General features: G+C 36.5%; 1 protein-coding gene across 2 annotated transcripts in view; it reads right to left on the bottom strand.

Annotated features, from left to right (window-relative positions):
• WWOX (WW domain containing oxidoreductase) overlaps positions 1-21,848 on the bottom strand; it is a 1,413,871-nt gene that overhangs the window by 442,259 nt on the left and 949,764 nt on the right. Inside the window, exon 9 of one of the 2 annotated variants that reach the window (XM_074203737.1) lies at positions 16,294-21,097. The exons of the other annotated variant lie outside the window; for it this stretch is intronic. Coding sequence (XP_074059838.1) covers positions 20,954-21,097 — 144 coding nt within the window. The 3' untranslated portion in view covers positions 16,294-20,953. Of the gene's footprint in view, positions 1-16,293; positions 21,098-21,848 lie in introns of those variants that run through there. 2 annotated transcript variants of the gene reach the window in all.

The following is a 21,848-nucleotide window of genomic DNA, read 5'->3' as shown; positions in this document are numbered from 1 at the left end:
GTTTATGAAATAGAGCTGACCAATTATCAGCTTGAATTTAAGAACTATATTTGAAAACAAATTTTATTGAGATCTTTTGTTTTTATATCACCTTTATTTCCTCCTTCTTTTTCTCCTTTATCTCCTAGAGAGCCATTTTTTAAAATAAAAAGTGAAAATGAGTTGGGGGGAACCCTAACCAACATACGAAACAAAAGGTCAATATTACAAGTAGTTCAACCTTTGCAAAGAAGCATGGAAGATACTTTCTCAAAGCTTTATTTTGGGATCGAGGTTGGTCATTGTAATTTTACAGTTTTCATTTTTAAATGTTTGCTAGTATTCTATTTACATTGTCAAAGTCATAGGTCATATTGTTTTCCTTGATTTGCTTTACTTTGTTTCAGTTCTTGTCTTTCCATGCTTCTTTATATTCGTCTATTCATACTGCCCAGTAATCAACTATTATATTCACGTACTACCATTTCTTATTTAGTAGCTTCCCAGTCAATGTACTCTTTTGTTTCTATTTCTTTGATACTACTACTTTAATACTAGAGGAGACTTCTTTTTTTTGTCCTTGGGTACTTGTCCAACTGAGGAATCTCTAGATCAGAGAGCATGACCAGTTTAGTCACTTTCTTCATATAATTCTAAACTGTTTCCGTAATGGTTGGACTAAGTCAAACAACCAACAAAGCATTGTGTGCCCATCTTTGCTGACTTTTCCCACTTTGGCAAGGCAGGGTCATATTTCCTCGTTTACTGGGTATGACGTTAAAGCTTGTGTTTTTCTTTTTTAACAGCATCTCTCTTATTATTAGTGATTTGGAGCATTTTTTAAAATGCTTTTTAATAGTTTGAAATTCTTTTCTAGAGTGAGAGAGGCTATTTTCTTTACTTCTGAGACTTATAATGCAAAAGATTTTCCTGAGGCAAAGCACGGTAATGTGGTTTTTATTTTTCAGAGCATCTAGACTGTGACTTTCATGAGGACAAGGGCAGGCTCAGATGCAAACTTTGTTTTTTCCCTCTACCAGTTCTGAGCCAACACAGTCTCTGGCACATAGTAGGCTATCAATATTTGTTTAAATTAAAATAAATAGAATTTCCTATTTGTTTGGTTCTGGTACCAAGTGACTTCTTCATAAGCAAACATATGAGATGAGATAAGATATGTAAAGTGCTTTGTAAACTTCAAAAATGCTGCAGAAAAGACAGTTATTATTTATCACCATCTTTATTATATTTAATTTATTATTAAGAATAGATTTCCTAAAGATAAGACTTTAGAATTTACACAAGATACTAAAGTAAAATTCACTGCAAAGAAAGACTGGCAAACAATAAAAGAAAGAACTGACCATAGGGGCGGCTAGGTGGTGTAGTGGATAAAGCACTGGCCTTGGAGTCAGGAGTACCAGGGTTCAAATCGGGTGTCAGATACTTAATAATTAACTAGCTGTGTGGCCTTGGGCAAGCCACTTAACTCCATTTGCCTTGCAAAAACCTAAAAAAAAAAAAGAACTGACCATGGAGCTGAAGGACCTCAGTTCAAATTCCAACTCTACTTCTTAGCCTAGGTAAGCTATTTAGCCTCTCAGGGTCTGTTTTCACATCTATAAAATAAGGGAATTGAATTACAAGACCTGTAAGATCCACTCTAATTCTAAATATATAATTATGTGACTTCTTGAAGAGATAATATTTTTAAAAAACATATAATTTCTTTAGTTTCTGGATTTAAAATTAGAGGGGCATTAGAGCTCACCTAACCCATCTATAATTTTATAGATGAGGCCTGTTAATCCATTTGGATAGGAAATTCACAGCAAGGAAACTTTTTTAACAATGCATATTGGCAATCCCAATTCTGGGATACTGGAGGTGAAATACTTTGCTAATATGCATCAGCAATAGAAGTTTAAACTTAGGTTTTTCCTGACACCCCTCAAGGGTTCTTTGTCCATCATCTCCAATGCTTCAAAAAGTGTGACTTGCTCAGAGTTAGAGAGATAATAAGTAGTAGTGAAGCCAGGTCCTTAAGTTCCAAATACAGGAGTCTTTCCATTAGATCACACTGTGTCTCACAGTCAAGTACATATCTATCTATATCTATATATCTTTGATTTTTGTCAAACATTTTTAGCCCCTTGGAAATGATATGGAGGCAGCTAGTGGGCACAGTGGATAGAGCACCAACCCTGGAGTCAAGAGGACCTGAGTTAAAATCCGACCTCAAGACATTTAATAATTACCTAGCTGTGTGATCTTAGGCAAGCCACTTAACCCCATTGCCTTGCAAAAAACAAACCAAAAAAGAAACCTGTTAGGAAAATAATACAATTGTGTTGCCTAGAAGGGGCATTTCCTTTTTGAAACAATAGAGAGCTATTAAAGCTGCTTCTTGAGTATAGGATTGCCATGGTCAGAGATTATTGTTAAGTATCAACTTGTGAAAATGGATTAGAGAGAGGAGAGCCTGGATATTGGGAGACTAATTAAGAGGAATAAAGAGTAAATGACAGAGGTAAAACTTGAAACTATGTCTTCTGATTTTTAATTCATTGTGAGATAAGGAAAATAAGGAAGCTGTGAACTATTTGTACTGTGGATTCAACCTTACAGTCAAATTCAAGGGTATCTATCTAGGTAGCCTATCTATCCTGAATTTGGTCCCTGAACTGCTACCCTTCAGTTTGGCGGAGCAGAGAGCCTGATTAGTCCATTTGATATTACTGTTCAAGTCAAGGATCTCTACTCACTTTATCCTCATCATTTTTAATTAAAAACAACAACAAACAACCTCCCCACCACACACACACACACACACACACACACACACACACACACACACACACAAAATTCACATCTAACTTCACTGGGTGAAGAAAATGAATTTAAAGTACCCAGTTGTGAATTATAGTATCTATGCCAGAGGAAACAGATACAACAATGGGTAAAGAGACATATACCATTTCCTTATAAACAATTAAAAAGAAAAATATTTCTGAAAGAACTATATCAATGAATCAAAGCACTAGTAACCTTTCAGGGAATACAACCATATGCTACTTATCCATTAGCTCCACAACGTCAAGATTAGAATCACGCAGATGAAAGAAATGATCTCTTAGTCCAAGTATCGATCTTTCACTGGGCAGCCCACAGTATATTCTTAGCTGAACATGTGGTTATGAGATGGTGACTTGCTCAGGTCATCTGCTGACCCCAAAGGATCCTGTGGAGAAGCCAACAGCTGTCTGAAGTCTTGCTGCTTAGAGTGATAGGAATAAATGAACCTACATCTGGAAGCCAGAACATAGAAGGGCAAAGTAAGGAAGTAGCAGCTGAAAATCTCTCACTGCCACATGGAAAGCTATCAAAAGATAGAAGGGAATGTAAAATCCGTGTGGAACAGGTAATCATGCCTTAAGATGAAAGCAATAAGAAAAATAAGTTTAAGTAACTCATTAGAAATTCAACTAGGAAAAAAGGATTTGGAAAAATATGCATACACATATGTGTGTATACACATCTATACACATGTATATATATATATATATATATATATATATTCTCTACTCTATGTAATGTGCACATAATATATTTATATATTATGCACATATACAACATTTGGTAAGCATAAGAATGTTCTAGTGTAATGAATAAATTAATAAGTTTATTATAAATACCTACTATTTATTACCTAGTATAACATTAGCTCAAAGAAGAATATAAAAAAGTATTTTTCTTTTAAACTTTTATTTTTCCAACTACATATAAAGATATTTTTCACCAATCATTTTTGTAAGGTTTTTGAATTTCACATTTTTCTTCCTCCCTCCCTTTCTTCCCTCTTCCCACCCCCTAAAAGAGAATAATCATAACTGAAAATAGTAAGCTTTGGTCTGTATTCAGATTCCAGTTTCTTCTCTGGATATAAATGCTATTTCCCTTCATAAGTTCTTTAGGATTATCTTTGATTATTGTACTGTTCAGATAAGCAAGTCCATCTTAGTTGATCATCACACAATGTTGCCATTAATGTGCATAGTGTTCTTCTGGTTCTATTCATTTCACTCAGCATCAGTTCATGCAAGTCTTTCCAGTCTTTTCTAAAGTTCCACACTGCATGATGTCTTATAGGACAATAGAACTCCATTACATTAATTTACCATAACTTGTTCAGCCATTCCCTAACTGATGGGAATTCCCTCAATTTCTAATTCTTTGCCACTACACAAAGAACTACTATAAATATTTTTGTACCTGTGGGTTGCCCTTTCTTGTGATCTCTTTGGGATACAGACCTAGTAGTGATATTGTTGAATCAAAGAGTATACACAATGTCATTGCCTTTTAGGTATAGTTCCAAAATGCTCTGCAGAAGATAGGATCCATTCATAACTCAACCAACCATGCATTAGTGTCCCAGTTTTCCTACATTCCCTCCAATATTGATCATTTATCTTTTCTGTCATATTGGCCAATCTGATAGGTGTGAGGTGGCACTTCAGAGTTGTTTTAATTGCATTTCTCTAATTAATAATGATTTAGAGCATTTTTCTATAGGACTATAGATAAATTTAAGTTCTTCCTCTGAGAATTACCTTTTTATATCTCTTGACTATTTGTCAATTGGGAAAAGATTTGTCTTATAAATTTGACTCAGTTCTCTCTATATCCTAAAAATGAGTCCTTTATCAGAAACATTAGTTGTAGAATTTGTTTCCCAACTTGCTGCATTCCTTTTAATCTTGGTTGAATTAGTTTTATTTATGCAAAATTTTTAATTTAATGTAATCAAAATTACAATTTTGCATTTTATAGTGTTCTCTATCTCTTTTTTGGTCATGAACTCTATCCCCCTCCCCATTTCCAAAGAGCTGACAGATAAACTATTTCTTGTTCTCCTAATTGGCTAATGGTATCAGCTATTATGTCTAAATTCTGTACTCATTTTGATAAGAAGTTTATATTTTAATGAGAAAAAAAGGATGTATGTTCATGCATGTATGTGTGTGTGTATACAGTCCAAATGCAACACAAAGAAAATACAAAGCAGTCCTGAGAAGGAAGGTATCAGCAATTCAAGAGCCAGGAAAGATCCTGTAAAGAAGGTGCTTAAGCTGAGTCCTGAGCAAAACCAGGATTCCAAGAGGTGGAGGTGAGAAGGAATTGAAGCCAATGTAAATGTACAGAGATAGGAAACAAAATGTCATGTGTAGGGAACAGAAGAAAACTAATATACCTGACCATAGGGTATATGCAGGAGACTAAAATGTGAAAAGACTAGAAAAGGATGGATTTGAGTTTTGGAGATATTTATATGCCAAACAGAAGATTTTATATTTGATCTTTTGGGTGAAAGGAAGTTGGTGGAATTTGCTTCCCTGGTTTTCTTTGAGTCCCAACTAAAATCTCATCTTTCCAACCTTTCTCTCTGCTAAAGATTTCCTATTTAACTTTTATTTAGCCTACTTGTACATATCTGTTTGCTTGTTGCTTCTTCAATTAGAGTAGGTGCTCCTTGAGGGCAGACACTGCCTTTTGTCTCTTTTTTGTATCCCCAGCACTTAGTGCAATGCCTAGAACCTCAATCATGTTTACTAATCAGTGGATTGATTGAACTCGGAGTTAAAGGGTCAGACTTGTACTTTTGGTGGCTGCATAAAGATGGACAAATAAAGAAGACTATTGCAAAGTTCCAATGAGGGCCCAAGGAGGACTTGAAATCAGAGACAAATGTGGAAAGTGCTGAAAAGCTAAAAGTGCCAAAATTTAGTAATTTGATTTGATCTGTGAATTAAGCATGAGTGAAGAGTCAAGAATAACTTTAAGGTTGTGAACCTACATGACTAGAAAAACAATAGTACTCAATTTAAAAACTTGGAAATTTAAAGGAGGGATGAGTTTCTGTAGAAAGACACTAAGTTCTGTTTCGGATATATTGAGTTTAAAATACTCAATAAACAAGTTATTTATGTAGAACTAGAGACATACTTGAGCCAGATATATAGATTTTCTGGTTATCTGCATAGATAAGTGAACCAATGAAGCTGATGAGGTAACCAAATCAAAATGTATTTTAGAGAGAAAAGAGAAGTGATTTCTTTCTTTAATGCTAGTGTCTACTCTCTAAAATTACTTCTGGTTTATGATGAATATATATTCTATGTACAATAGTTGTTTGCATTTTGGTTCCTCTCTTAGCAAGTGAGTTCCCTGAATAAAGACACTATATTTCATATATATATATATATATATATATATAACTATATATGCATATTTTATATATGTATGCATATGTATATGTGGGTATATACACACATATTCTTCCAATAGATACTAGTGGGGAGCTAGGTGGTACTGTGGATAGTGGACTGGCCTTGGAGTCAGGAGGATGACAGTTTGAATACAGTCTCTGACACTAGCTATATGACCTTGGCCAAGTCACTTGACCCTGATTGCCTCACATCCAGGACCATCTCTAGCCATTCAGATTCATATCTGGCCACTGGATCCAGATGGTTCTGGAGAAGAAAGTGAGGTTGGTGACCTAGCACAGCATCCCCTCATTCAAATCCAATTCATGTGCTTGTCATGACATCATCTCCCTGATGTCATAGTCTTCTATAAGAATGAAAGACATCATATCTCAGTACTTAGCACAATGTGTGACCCATATTAAGCATTTAATAAAGATCTATTTCCTGTCTAGCTAACTGACAAGAGTGCTCAGAAGAGAGTCTTCGGGTAGACCCATTGTAAGGAAGTTTGGAGGCCAACAAAAATACAGCAAAAGACTGAAAAGAAGCAAATGAGGAAAATAACAAAGAGGTATCAGGAACCAGGGGGAGAGAGAATTCAGGAGAAAAGAATAGTTAAGAGTGTTACATTCTTCAGAGAGGCTAAGAAGGATAATGATTGAGAAAAAAACCAATAGCTACCACCTCTTCCTTATCTCCCCATTAGATAAGGCACTTAAGTGACTACTGGAAATAATATGAGAGAGTAGCACCAGATGAGTAATGAGGTCAGAATCAAGACTGGAAGGACTTAGAAGAGGAAGAGAAGAGAAAGTAGAGGCAATGAGCATAGCTAGCTTTTAGAGTAGTTTGGCTGTGAGACAGAGGAAAGCTATTGATTAATAGCAATAATGGTACCTCAGTTGTTTTTCTTTTTCTTTTTTTTAAGGATGGAGCAGTGTGTGTGTGTGTGTGTGTGTGTGTGTGTGTGCGCGCACAGTAATAGTGAAGAAACAAAAAGATAGGGTGAGATTAAAGATTAGAGAGAAGGAATTATAGTGGGGATAATCTGATGGAGAAAATGAGGAAGGACAGGACTGATGGTATATGTAGTATATCAGAAAATAAAGAAAGAGATTGGGGGTGATGTGGAAGAGATTGGGAGATAAAAAGGAGAGAAAGAAATCTCAGCAAATGGTTTAGAATTTCTTAGTAACAGAAGAGGTAGGGTCCTCTATTGAGAGGATGGATAGAGGGCTGGTTTGTTGGGTTTTCATAAAAAATAGAGAATATGAACAGAAGTTAGAGGAGGCAGATTGTGGCAGTAATTCAGGGACTGATTTGCAAAAGAGCAAGTGATTAGATTATTAAATTGAACTGATTTACTGAGAAATCAAGAGTAGGAAGGGAGAACAGGCAAGGGTAATGGCCAGAGGAAAAATGATGAGGAATAGAGATTGAAATAAGGATGAAGAATAGATTTAAGAGAAGGAAGGTATTAGGAGAGATGGAATGATAGAAGATTATGACTGGAAAAAGGAATTTAGAGTTCTAGATCAAGCAAGTGAGATGCGTATGGGTGACAGCAAGATCAAAGTTGTGATCATCCCCATGTTTTGCTAAGGTAGAGTGGAAGAGTAGATCATGGCAACTGAAAAAACTGAAGTACTAGAGAGTTATGATATTTAAGGCAACATAAAATAAGCTTGCTGAATTCCCTTTGGATATGGGTAGGAGTTAGGGTGAAAAGGGAGACTGTGAACCATGCAATCATGAAAGGAGGAGAATGTTCAGGAAATCTATAGGTAGCAGCCAACAGGATCTAGATTGGATGATAAATCTGGATAGTGTGATTCTCAAAAGGGCAGAGGCTATTGAGTGATGATACAAAGGGAGAGTGGCAATTGTGAACAAGCAGTATTATATAGCTCCAATTTGTACATGTTCTTCGTGGGTATGAGAAAAGTTTCAATTGGTATAGGAAAGGAAAGCAAGGGAAGCAATGTCAAAAAAAGAGAGAGAGAGCCAGTAGTAAGAGGTAGACAATATAAGTAGAAGGGAGGGAGAAGCCTAAAAGAAAAGGAAATTTGCTGATTATGGAGCGAAAGTTCCTCTGTGAGGAAGCATGCAAATATGGATTTGGAATATTGGAGGGATAGGCTTGAACTGAAAGAGGAGAGATTGGAAACAGGAACTGGGGAGGTGGTATGATTTGATGTTCCAGATTCATGAATTCAGTATTATTGGGACTGGGAGAGTGAGAGGGTGTGGGAGTAGGGTAATCAATGTGGAATGAGTCCAGGCAGTGTATTAGCTGATGGGAGATCAGTTCCATAGATAAAGGCAAGTGAGCTGAAGGTCTTAGCATAGTGTGGTCTTTCTCATGGAGATCTACCTGACAGCAGAAGTTAAAACACTAGGTTTTGTTTTGTCTTCATTTACTATCTGTATGACATTGGGGAAATTTCTAAATGTCTTCTACTCTTAAGGAATCCAATTGTATCATTTGTAAAATGAGGAGGTTGGATTAGATGACCAGTTAAGATGATCTGAACTCAAAAAAATTAGCATTTAAAGGTCCCAGCCTTTCTAATTACTTTCTACATTACTAATTCTCCTCATTTTTATCTTTGTTTGATTGACCAGAGGTCAAGCTGCTATGTATCCTAGATGTTCCATTCCTTTATGGCATGTTGTAAGGAAAGGAAAATATTTCCTTTGGTAGCAGCACACAACTTTTCTGAACAATTTTCTTTTTCCCACAATTTGTGAGTAAATTCCTCATGATCCTAGGAATCATCTGAGAGAATGAAGGAAGAGTCAGGTCTCACAACTCTTGTTATTGTTCAGTCATGATGACCACATCTTAATAAACTGCAGAACATCCAGAGGATATATAAACAGAAGGGGGAGGCCATAAGGAGGCAGCTAAAGGCCTGAAGAAGAGAGGGTTTAGAGGATTTAAAGGATATGATTAATCACTGTCTTCAAGGATCTGAAGGGCTGTAATGGAATGGACTCAGAAGGTAAAACTAAGAGAAACAGGTGGAAGTTTGAGGAACAGATTTTGCTGTGATGTAAGAAAAAGTTTCCTATTCACAGTAATCCATTTTTATAGTTGAGGAAACTGAGTCAGGGAGAAGTTAAGTGACTTGACTAGAAGTCACATAGCTAGTAAGTATCTGAAACTAAATTCAAATTCAGTTTGACTGATTAAATCATTCCAGATTCTTGTTAGAGAGGAAAGGGAACTGTGAGAGTACACTACCCAGCCTCTTAGGAATAGGTCTCTATCATTGCCCCATAGGAAAAGAAGAGAGAAATGATCAAAATGGAAATCTCTTTTCTTAACTGGCCCCTGGTAGACATGGTTTGAACAGATTCTGTTTCTGTCCCTTTGCCTGGTTTGGAGGGGAAGCCAGTTCAACTACCAGTATGTTTTCTTGCTTTCCATAGTTACACTAAGAAATTACAACCACATACAACCAGAAGTTACAACTGAGACATAGGGAAGCTGAGACTCAGAGAAGGTAAGGAAATTGCCCATTTTCAAATGTCATAAATTAGCGGCAGATGCAATAAAATCCAGGGCTCTAACTCTAGTGCAGTGTTCTTTCTACAGCACCATAATGATTCTTTGTTCAAACTCTGTATTCAGACCTATAAACTTAACACTAGTTTTTCTTACTTTTTAAAATCCCATTCTACTTTTTAAAGTGTCAGATAATATTTTGTTTTTTAAATGCAATTTTTCAGGTCATTAGCCCACAATGATTAAATGATTCAAGCTACTAACATGAAACACAGCTGGTGTACATGTGAGGTAACCTTTACTAGTTAAATATCATGCAGTGCATTCACATTTTAAACAGCAAAATAATTTTTCTGACTGTTCTTCCATTATACAAATGGCTTATGATCTCTGGTGAAAATGCTATTCATAATTTTAGCTAGGTAAACGTTGCCTATGATAGCTACTAAGCAGATTTTGAATGACATGATATTAAGTCACATTGTGACAACTTTCAGTTTTGTTTTTTAAATATGAGATATTGCCTCTTTTCCTTCTTTCATGTGATGTGAAAATGTGCCTTTGAAGGTAGAAGAGAAAAGGCCTACCTTGTCCCTAGATCTGCTCACCTAACATCACATCTAAACAAGTAATATCCCTCAATTCTATGATAGTGGGATAGTATAGTCTCCAGGAGTGTGGTAAGCAAGTATTGAGCTCTTTGTGACTCTGTTTGGGGTTGTCCTCAAAAAGAATGGTTTGCCATTTCCATCTCCCCAAAACAAAAGAAAACCTATCAAGTCATGGTTAAATCAGGCAAGAGAAGAAGAGGTAAAAAAGGGAGATAGAAAAGATAAATGTAGAAAAAAATTCACATAGCTGAAAGCTGAGACAAGTGCACTTAATGGATATTTACTGAATTGAACTGAACTAAGAAGAAATCAAAGCCCTTCAAAGTAAAATCATAGGACACTATGGGGATATTGATTTTGGGGGGGCTCACTGTAACAAAGAATTTTCAACAATCAGTGCCATTCAATAGTGGCCAAGGCTCCCTTGGAAGGTAGTGAGTTTACTATCACTTAAGGTGATAAAGAAAGTGATAGATTACATATTTGACATTATGATTCATTGAATCAAGTGTTGGACGTGAAGTTTGGCAGGTCTGATTTCAAATTCTGTCTCTAACACTGTGACCTCGAATCATCACCTAACTGCTCTAAGATTCAGTTTCTTTATCTGTAAAAGAGGGATAATAATAACTGTACCTTACTGGGCTATGAGATAATGTATCTAATGTACTTTGTTAAAATTAAGGTGTAAAGTAAATGTTAGCCATTATTGCCATCATCATCATCATTATTATTATTATTACTGTTCCTCCCTTAATACAATACAAAGACATTAAAATAAACACATATTATGCTTCTACTAGGAGTTTAAAGGTGACATAGGAGATTAGAGTCAGAAAGACTCATCTTCCTGGATTCAAATCTGGTCTCAGATACTTCCAAGTAGTGTAACCCTGGACAGGTCATTTAACCCTGTTTACCTTAGAACTTGAATCTCTAAGGATGGAAAGAAATGGCAAAGTACTCTAGCATCTTTTCCAAGAAATCTCCAAGTAAGGTCACAAAGAGTTGGACAAGAATGAAAATTGACTGAATGGAAAGGTCCTACTATGTGCTAAGAACCTTTCTAAGTATTGGAGATAGAAAAAAAAGATAACCTTTGCCCTCATGTACTTATGATCTAATAACAGATATTATAATAATATCTAATAATAGATATTATAATAGAGGATACACAAAAGGTAGCTGAAAGGCAGCAGGGAAGGTACTTGGTACCATACTGATGGTGAAATTAAAATGAAGTCATATAGCTGATGGGAGAGGACAAGATACTCTCAAGTCTCTTCCAACTTTATATTTCAATTAATCCATGAAAAACCTCTAAGTTCAATAAACTTTTGACTCATTAGAGTCAGACAACTTGGGTTGAAGCCCTGTATTTGCTGCTTACCAGCAATGTGGCATTAGGGAAGCTACTATTCTTTTCTAGGACTCAGTCTGCCTCTTGGCAAAATCTGACCTGGATGAATTCTAAGAACTCTGTCGTTCTACGTTCTACACTCTTTTCCCTTAAGAATGCTCTATGTTGTCTGACGAACTGTGTTCTCTGTTTTAAGGTTCCTTCTAGCTTGGGAAATTCTGTCACTGTCATTTGAAGGCTTTACCACACACCATGCACAGGGCTGCCTCATAGCTACGGAAAGTAAGACTTGGTTCATTCATTTTTTGGAACCATTACCATCCAAAAGTACTTCCCAAAGAAGACACTGAAATGTGCTGCTGAAAAGCAAGTTTGTCTGTGGCTACACATAAGGAGGCAATTGTCCCAGGCAGGTAGGCTGTGTCATTTCTGAGGTGTGAAAATGACTGCTCTAGTTAGTCTCATTTCCTCATGTTTCCTGCTGCTAAGACACCTCATTTACTTTGCCAGATCCCAGACAGTCACAGTCAGCTCCTGTTTGTGGTTTTATGTATGATCATTAAATTATTGTTTGTGAAGGGGATTTCTCAACCAGTCCATTCTCTTGGGGGCACTGCCAGTTGTCAGAATTTAATTCCTTCTCACTGGAATTCTCACCTGTCATACCACCTTGTAGTACCTGGACTAGCACAGCAAGACATGAGGCTGTTTTTCAATGTGTATTCAGATATGCTATCATATCTTCTTCTCCAGGTTTACAGATAACTTGTCGTTTAATGTACCTAGCTCAAAGCAAGGAAGGATTCAGGCATGTATCTCTATCTTCTGTCACTGAACATTTCTCAAGAGATAGGATAGTACAGTGGAAAGGGTGCTCCATCTGAGACTGGAGAAACTAGCTTGAAACTCATGCCACCTATCCAAGTCAGCCAATTCTGTTCCATGGAACTCAGTTTCCTCAATTGTAAAGTGAGGGACTTGAACTAGATAACCACATAGGTTTTTTTCTAGCTCCAAAACTACAGTTCTTATGAAGTTATGGACTGCCATTTAAACATTCATTATTTCATTTAGTAATCACAAGGACCCTGTGGTTGCTGCCTAGTCTCCATTTGTTCATGAGGAAATTGAGGCACAGATGTCAAGAGCTTGCAAAATATTACTCATTCAATATATGACCTGTGATAAAATTACCATGATTGAAATGGAAGGATCCTTTACAAAAAAGGGATTAGGTAGAAAATAATTTATACAAGAGGACTGGATGAATTATTATAAGGAGTTCATCAGGAGTTCTCAATCCTAAGATTCATTTAAAATCAATCAGAGCTGGAAAATACTTTGGAACAGAGAATTACAGAGCTGGAAAGGACTTCAGAATCCATAGTCCAATTCCTTCATTTGCAAGTGGAGAAACTGAGGTATAGATCAAGGAAGTGACTAGATGAAGGTGCTACAGGGAATTAGAGGTATAGTTTAGTCTACAGCTCAGGTCTTTTGCCATAGTGTACTTTGTGTAATGGCGCAATTAATTAAAACCAGTACTTCTACTCATTTTTTGGTCCCACTTCAATGAAAATTCCATAAAGACATGAACTAGAAGAGCATCATAGGAAAGGGGCTCCAGATTTGGAATCTGGAGACTTTCAGTCAGTTACTGACTCTTCTATACATACCAGCTAAGTTTCCATCCACCCATCAATCAAGCAATCAGAAAGTATTTAATGAATATTTCCGATGTGTTGGAAATACAGAATTGGAAATACAAAGATAAAAATGTAACAGTCTTCCCCTCAAAGAACTTACTCTGTATTAGGAAAGGCATGTATATAGATCTACATACAAAATATATCATAAAAACAGGTAATTGGGAGAGACACATTTATATTTGAGGGAATTAGGAAAAGTCTCAGGTTTAAAAAGTAGCATTTGAATTGAATTTTTAAGGGAAAAACAATCTAAAAGGTAGAGATGAATAGACAACATCTAGGCATGGAAGACAGTCAGTTCTCGGTCATAGAAATGGCAAGTGGAGTGTCATATTTGATCAAAAGTAAAGAAGACAGTCTGACTGAACTGCAGGGGACACAGAGAGAAGAAAATATGCAATAAGGCTGGGAAAATAGTTTGAGACCAAGTTGTGAAGGTCTTTAAATTCAAAATAAAGGAGTTTGCTTTTGATCCTACAGACAACAAAGAGCCAGTAGAGTTTATTGAGTAAGGGAATGACATGATTAGAACTTCATTGTGGGAAAATCACTTTGACAGTTGTTTGTAGGAAGGATTGGAGAAGGGAAACTTGAGGCACAGAGACAAAATTAGGATATTATGGCAATTGTCCAGGCAAGAGGTGATGAGAATCTATATTAGGATGGTGGTTATGTGAGTAGAGATAAGGAATCAGATGGGAGACATGTTGAGAATGGAAATGGCAGGATTTGTCAAATGACTGGATATATGGGGTGAGAGAAAGGGGATAGCTGAAGATAACACTGCGGTTGTAAACCTTGCTAACTAAAAGAACAGTAGTGTCCTTGACAAAAATGGGAAGTTAGAAAGGTGTACAGGTTTTAGGAAAATATAATGTGTTCTCTTTTGGACATGTTGAGTTTGAGAGGCCTGGGTAACCGTGGGCAAGTCACTTTAGAAGTACTTTATAAACCTTAAAGATCTGACACCTCTGATTACTCTAAAGTGAAATCAAGAAATCCATGCCAAAGGTCCCTTCATCATGCAGGGAAGTTTGAGGACAAACAAGATAAGGATGAGAATCTGGTCAATGAACAATGAAAATTTTGTGCTTCTCTGAGATCAGAGATCTGGCTCTAAATCTTTTCCATCCTGATTCTAAAAATGAAACACAAAACTTCCAAAATAGTTCTGTTTATAACCTGAGTTCTCTATTACTGGCAGAGATTAAAGAAACCACAGACATGTGGGTTTAGGAGCAAGCTAATGGCCCTCAAAAGTCTTTGACGCTTTTTTTCATTTTGGTGGTAAATGTGTCATCATTTCCCTGTTTTAATTGACTCTTCCAAAACAACATAGAGCATTTACTTTTGCAACCTCAATATTTGGGACATTTCTCAAAAGAGTGAGAATGTAATCACAAATGAGCAGGTTTATTTTTTTTTAAAGGAAGTTTAATTGGCACTTGGGGGATTTCAGAAAGCATAATGGTGAGTTTAGATAATGGTTGTGATTTAAAACTCACTTGTTTCACAGGCACCAAAATACATTGATTTAATGGAGTTGTGTCTTTACATTTCCCTTTACTTCTTTCTAACCCGTGCAATTCTTGTCTGTGTCTTTCCCCACATACCTCATGAAGGACTTAGGTTCCCTGTGGAAATCTTCCTCTGCTTTTTTTTGCAGCTCATGGGCACTAGTAGAGATGAGATGTCATCCCATTATCTCTTTGGTGTTAAATGATTTTCTCACCTCCTTTTCTAATCACACAGACACTTGAGATATTTTGTGCCTGGAACTTTTGTTTATACTTATTGAATGAATTAATTCCATTTTATGTACGTATCTCTACAAAGAGACACACAAAAAGAATATTATTATTTTAAGTGAAAAACTTACACTGATTATTAACCTATTCCCAATTGGAATTAAAAAAAAATTTTTGATGTGAGTCCTAGCTCTGTCATTTCCCAAAATCAAGGACTTAATTTTTTACTTTGTTAATAAGGGGGTTAAATTGCAAGATTACTAAATACTCTTCCAACTTCAACATCTATGACAAAACTATTTTTATACATCCCAATTTTATATACTTCTTTTTTTTTTAGGCTTAGTCACTTTATTTTTTCTTTGTTTTTGTTTTTTTGGAAGGCAATGGGGTTAAGTGACGTGCCCAAGGTCACACAGCTAGACAATTATTAAGTGTCTGAGACCAGATTTGAACTCAGGTCCTCCTGACTCCAGGACTGGTGCTCTATCCACTGTACTACCTAGCTGCCCCCATATACTTCTTAATATCCATCTTCTTCTAGAAGTACTGAACATATATTCTTGTCTGAAGCTAAGTTTGGCATTTGCAAAGACAGATCTGACACAGACTTTGATCTCAAGAACTTTTCAATCTATCATGTAAAAGGACAAGGACACAACTAATTGAGATGTAAGGAAGACTCAAATAAGCACAAAGGAGAAGACCAGACAAAGGGCAATAGGAGATTTGAAGAGAAAGAATTTACTTTTCCCCAAATATGGCACTCCACATGCCATTTCTATGACTGAGAACTACGTTCCATGCCTAGATGTTGTTTCTGGATCTCTGCCGTTTAGATTGCTTTCTCCCCTTAAAAATTCAATTCAAATGTCACTTTTTAAACCTAGACCTTTCCTTATTCCTTCAGATATAAATAAATGTGTCTCTCCCAATTACCTCTATTTATGATATATGTCTTGGGAACAAGGGATATCAGGAAGGTTTTGTGAAGGAGCTAGCTTTTAAGGAAGACCTGGAAGGAAGGAAGATTTTCAGATTCCATTGTTATATATATATATATATATATATATATATATATATATATATAGAGAGAGAGAGAGAGAGAGAGAGAGAGAGAGAGAGAGACAGAGAGAGAGAGAGAGAGAGAGAGAGAGAGAGTAAGACATAACTGATGCTCCCTATTTATTTAGAGTCTATGGGTAGAGATGGTACTGAGTACCTGAAAAAAATTAAAATTGCTTAAGACATTTCTAGAAGGAATCGATCAATGATACTTTTTATATTCCTTTCTGGAAACTGCGGGCTCAAACCCTGGTCTTTTGACTACAAAGACTGTTCTGTTTCTACTATGCCAAACTATTTCTATGTTACTGCATACAGTTCACTCTTGCCTTCTTTTTACTCTTTGATTATCTGTCTCTGTTCTGTGATCCTGGATTGGAGATAGCTTATATAAGTAGTTCTGTGAGAGTCCAGCATAAACTGCTGAATAAATTTCTTTCCGGCAGAAAGAATATGTATTTCTTTTTTTGTGCCCTACAGTGTTAGAATGAGAGAATAAAGGCTGAGTAATCTCTGGTGAGATCATGTCTATATTTCCCTAAATAAAAAAGAGATTATTAGGTAAGCAGTTACCTAGTTTAACAAGTTTAACAACATGGGAGTTCAGGATCATAGAAAACCATAAGTAGAAGGGTCTTTAGAGCATAAGATATAATTTTAGACCCTAAAAGAGACTTAAAAATCATCTAGTCAAGAGCTTCTTTCCTGGCTTCCCCTTCCACTCCCTTCTATTTTATATATGACAGTGGCAGCTTACACTTCCATTTGAACATATATAAAAAGCATGGGTTTATTTCCATACTTTAAAAGCCAAAAGTATCTAGTGGCTGGAAGTGATCTGGAATGAATTCAATCAACTGTATAAATCTATAGATTGTATCCTTATAAGGAATTAAACAATGCCAATGTATAAAACTGGACATGCAATTGAAAAGCCTCTGGGAACTAAGATCAGATGTCAATCCAACAGAGGTCATTTAATTGATTATGGTATAGACAGTGACTTGGGAACTCATAAAGTCAAATACTACCCTAAAAAAGTAAACTTTTCAAATGAAATCTTCAAAGAAATCCTCAAGGTTCCCCTAAGCCTTATAACACCCCCAAGTGGTCAACAGAAAGCAAGTACTTTTGTCCCCATTTTATAGATCAACAAATTACTTAGCTCAAAGCTGTTGAAATGAGTCTAATTCAATACTTTGAAGCTCTATGAAGTCTGGCTTCTGGGAAGCTTGAAACACTTCATATACCTTGTGAAATGACTTGGTAACAGTCCCTAGAGTCAAAGTGAAACCAGGAATGGAAGAGCGAAATGTGATACCTCAGACAACAAGGCAACCATGACACCAAAGTTTCTACATTATGCAAATGTCCACATATGGATGATCTTGTGTTTTTGCTGCTGTCTCATCTTTTCCTTGGTTCTTTATACTTTTTTTTTTTTGCTGCCAGAGCTCAGTCAGAATGAATATAGAGGTAGTCTTCCCTTTTCCTTTCTCTCTATTCCTTGATTCGAAAGCATCTAAAGCCCCTTCCAACTTGGACATTCTGAAGCTATGGTTCCAGAATTATGGCTATCAGACAGTTGAATTTAAAAAGGAGGACTTTAAAGCTAGAACCTGAGGACAAAATGAGGTGACCCAAGGAAGGATCAGTAGTGTCTGGTGTTACCAAACACTAAGAAGAGATTGTCCTCTTGACTTCTTTTAGAAAGGAAATTAAGACTTTGGAAGATAGGCTTGATTGAACGTAGTATAATAGAATACTGAACTTGGAAAACAGATTCATCATTCACTAGCAGTATGGTCATGGGCAAACCCACTTAACTACCTGGAATCTTGGTTTCCATATCTATTATTCTGGGAATAATAATCCTTGCTCTGTACCTCACTAGATTGTTATGAGAATTATGATTTTAGAAATCTTGAAAGTATCTATATTTCTTTCTTAAATTGGAAGTTCAGGGAAGAGTCAGATAATCAGAGGGAGAAGTCAAAGGGGTAGAAGGTATTTCCAAAACGAGAAGCAGTGTAGGGATAGAGGGAGCATCAAGGGAGAAAAGTTTCTATATCCTGGCAGACAGAGTCTTATGAAAATGAGTCAGCAGCACAGTCTAGAGGGATAGTAAGTGGTAGAGAGACAGAATTTGAATCCAGATATTCTGCTTCCAATTTTAGCACTCTCCACTGTACTGAATTTTAATTTAACTGATATTTCACTTCATATAATTGTTATCCCTGTCCCTATCTTATTTACACTACTAGAGTGTAAGTTTCAGTATCTCACAAAATGAAATAGAAAGGGATAAAATGTTTATATAAATCCTGAAGTACCAGTAGATCATTTTAGAAGACAAAGGGCCAGCCTTGATATTGAAGTCAGAAAGTTTTAGATTCAAGACTCCCTTCTAACATGACTAACCTACGCTACCCTGGACAAGTCATTTATCCTGTCAGCAGTCCAAGAAATTCTCTAGGATTCTGAGTTGCAGAATAGCTTCCATTCAGGATTGGGAATAAATGTTTCCTTGAAGAAATATCCAATGCTATGGTAATCATAGATATGAACAAGGTCCCATATCAAAATAAACAATTTAATAGAATCATTATTCCTCCTTGGAAGTCCCCTTTAATGATTCATCCCTGGGTGGAAGTGCCCTAGATTCAACAGTTTAAATTACTAAGCAAGGAAAACTTTCATCATCTGAACTCCTAGGGCCTGGAACCACTAGACTCTAGACTCTAGAGGTTCCATGACCCAGAGATGATTGGGTTCATTACATATTCACATTATTTAAACTCAGCAGGGCTCTCTGTAGAGAGGCAATGCTTGATTCTTCCCTGACTGGTTGCCTATTGTTCTCATCAAAATGGCAGGTTCCAAAACAAGATGATCAGAGTGGATTAACCACAGGATGAGGATTCAGGAAGATCAGAGTTCAAGTCTACCCTAAAACACTTACCAGCTGGGTGAATATGGATAAGTCACTTAATCTCTATTTGCCTCAGTTGTTTCATTTTCAAAACAGAGGTAAAATAATAGTTACCTTTCTGTATTGTTGTGGTGAGAAAATGAGAAAGTATCTGTAAAGTGTTTTGCAAATTTAAGTGCTAAATAAATGCTAGCTATCATTATCAATTATTAATTAATCACCATTATTATTATTATCTTCCCTACCTCACACTTCAAAATGTCTCCACATCTTGTCTTTTGTCCTTTGCTGGAATCTCTGAAGAAAAGTTGTCTCTACTACCTGTAAAGGTTATTTCCTTTATTTAAGCCTTCGATTCCATCCCCTTCCATGTTTGTGCTCTCACTTCCATCCTCCTCCTCCTCCTTGCTCTCCTTTCTTCTCCCTGTCTTTCTCTTTCCCTCACTCTACCTGCTTTCTCCCATCTCTTAACTGATCTATTGAAATATCCTATGAATTTGAGTCCTTGATTCCACTTTTTCTACAATCCATTTTCAGTACAGCTATCAAAATATTCTGCCTAAGGCTCAGAGTCTGATTTTGTCACTATTGGCCAAAAATCTGCATTGGCTCCCTATTGTCTCTAGGCTAAAATGCAAACTCTTCAGCCTATAGCCCCAAATTACTTTTACTAGTGTCATTTTCCATGATTCCAGCCACTGACCACTCCAGGCAACTGGACAGCTAGCTGGTTCCTGAACATGTTACATGAAGTTCTCTCCCTTTCCCTTGCTGCTTAACAATCACTCTTGTCTTTCAAAGATCACCTCAGGAGCTAGCCAGAACTTTCCATAAGCCTTCATTATCATTAGTCCTTTCTTCTTTAAATAACTGTGTATTCACTTAGTTGAGTATTTGTTATAACCCCTTTTGGATTCCTTTGGCAGACTAGTGGCCTGTTGACACCTTCTCCAAATGTTTACAAAATAAAAAAATATGAAATATAATTATAAACTTATTAAGAAAATCATGGAAATTCATGAATCAATCTTTTCCTTAGTAGACTATGAACTCTTGAAGTTTGGATGTTGTTTCTGGCTTTGCATTTTCACCTCTTTAGCAGTAAGCCTAAGTCTTTTGAGGATCTCTCTGCCTGAGAGCAGCTCAAAGATTTATTTTATTCTGGGGTCTGAGTGATGATAATAATTTATCAAGAATTCTGTTCTGAAGTGTAGAAGGTTTAGGAGCTGGACGATTATAGGGAACATCCATGAGCATGAAATTGTGGAATGGTATAGGAATGAAACATTATGCTCACCACTAGGATAGGGATTGTCCTCTACTTATTCGCATCTTGCTCAGGATCTAGTACAATGCCTTATTCAAAAGAGGTCCAATACATATCCATTAAGAGGATATTGCCAGTCTTAGCTTTGGTAGAAATCTTGGAAGATTCTAAGAGTCTCTGGTTTTGGTTCAATGTTGGCAATATCCAACAGCTAGACTTTGAATTGTGGTAATATGGGGGAAAACAACACTATAAATTGAGAAGGCTTCAGTGAAAAGAATTGAATGACCAATAACTTGCAAACTCATTAAGGCATTTTTATTTCATGAGACTTACTGGAACTGTTTCCTTGCTGCCATATTTTGAAAGTTTGGCAGAGGAAGGGGGTGGGTGGGAAGGAAAGTAGCAGCTGCACCAGAGGGCCAGGAGGAATCACAGTAAATACTCCAGTCTTCAATCCTTTTCAACCTCCCCATACATAACCATGCTTGATTGATTGCTAAGTATTTGCTGGAAACTCTGTGTATCTCCTGGGCTCTAAAACAATTCTCCCTGTTAGTCTGTGCCCTGAAAAGCATCTGTTCCTTGTGAGATGCCAAATGCCAGGCCGCTGCCTCCCAAAGTAAGCAAAGAACATGTCATTCTGGAGGGAAGAAAAGGACAGAATTATCTGCTTAATATAAATAGTACTCTGATGCTAGCTACCACATCCATTCAATTTAATAAATATTTGAAACTATGTATAATACTACAGGTAATTAATTATATAATGATATAAAATGGTTATTAAGTATCTGGAATAATAATGGCAACTCTTATTTCCTATAGGGATTGAGGGTTTACATGGTACTTACTTTAAAAGAACCCTATCAGTTCATCAAAGAAATATTGCTATTTCCCTTATATAGAGGAAGAAAATGATGCCAAGGGAGCTAAGATGACAACATAGCTAGTAAATTGTGCTAACTGGGTTCATCCCATTTGTACATGTTCTCATCTGCTCAAATTGGACTATATTTATTTGTATGTGTATGGAATATATCCCTTCAAGTGAATGTTCCTCACGTACCAATAACAAGTACTAATACACTGTCATTCATGGCAGGTAAGCCCTAGAGTTCTAGAAACAAGGTCCCCTCCCCTGCAGCTAACATTCAGGCAAGCAAACCTTGTACAGAGAGGGGCCTAACAAGTTCCTCCATGGGGGTAAGAGCCCCTGCCTCCTCAGCAGTCGCAGCCACTGATGACTCAAAAAGAAAGTTCTTAGAGTCAAAGTCCTTGGCAACACCAAAAGGTTCAACTTCAAGAAAGAGATGGGATTTTATTAATGAAAAAGGAACTAAAGAAGATATATTACTATCTCTCTTGCTTCTGAGCTCATAGAGATTACATGT

Source organism: Macrotis lagotis, chromosome 1 (assembly GCF_037893015.1).
Source record: "Macrotis lagotis isolate mMagLag1 chromosome 1, bilby.v1.9.chrom.fasta, whole genome shotgun sequence".
NCBI lineage: Eukaryota > Metazoa > Chordata > Mammalia > Peramelemorphia > Peramelidae > Macrotis > Macrotis lagotis.
Note: the sequence above shows the minus strand (reverse complement) of the source record. Positions and strands in the feature narration are given on the sequence as shown.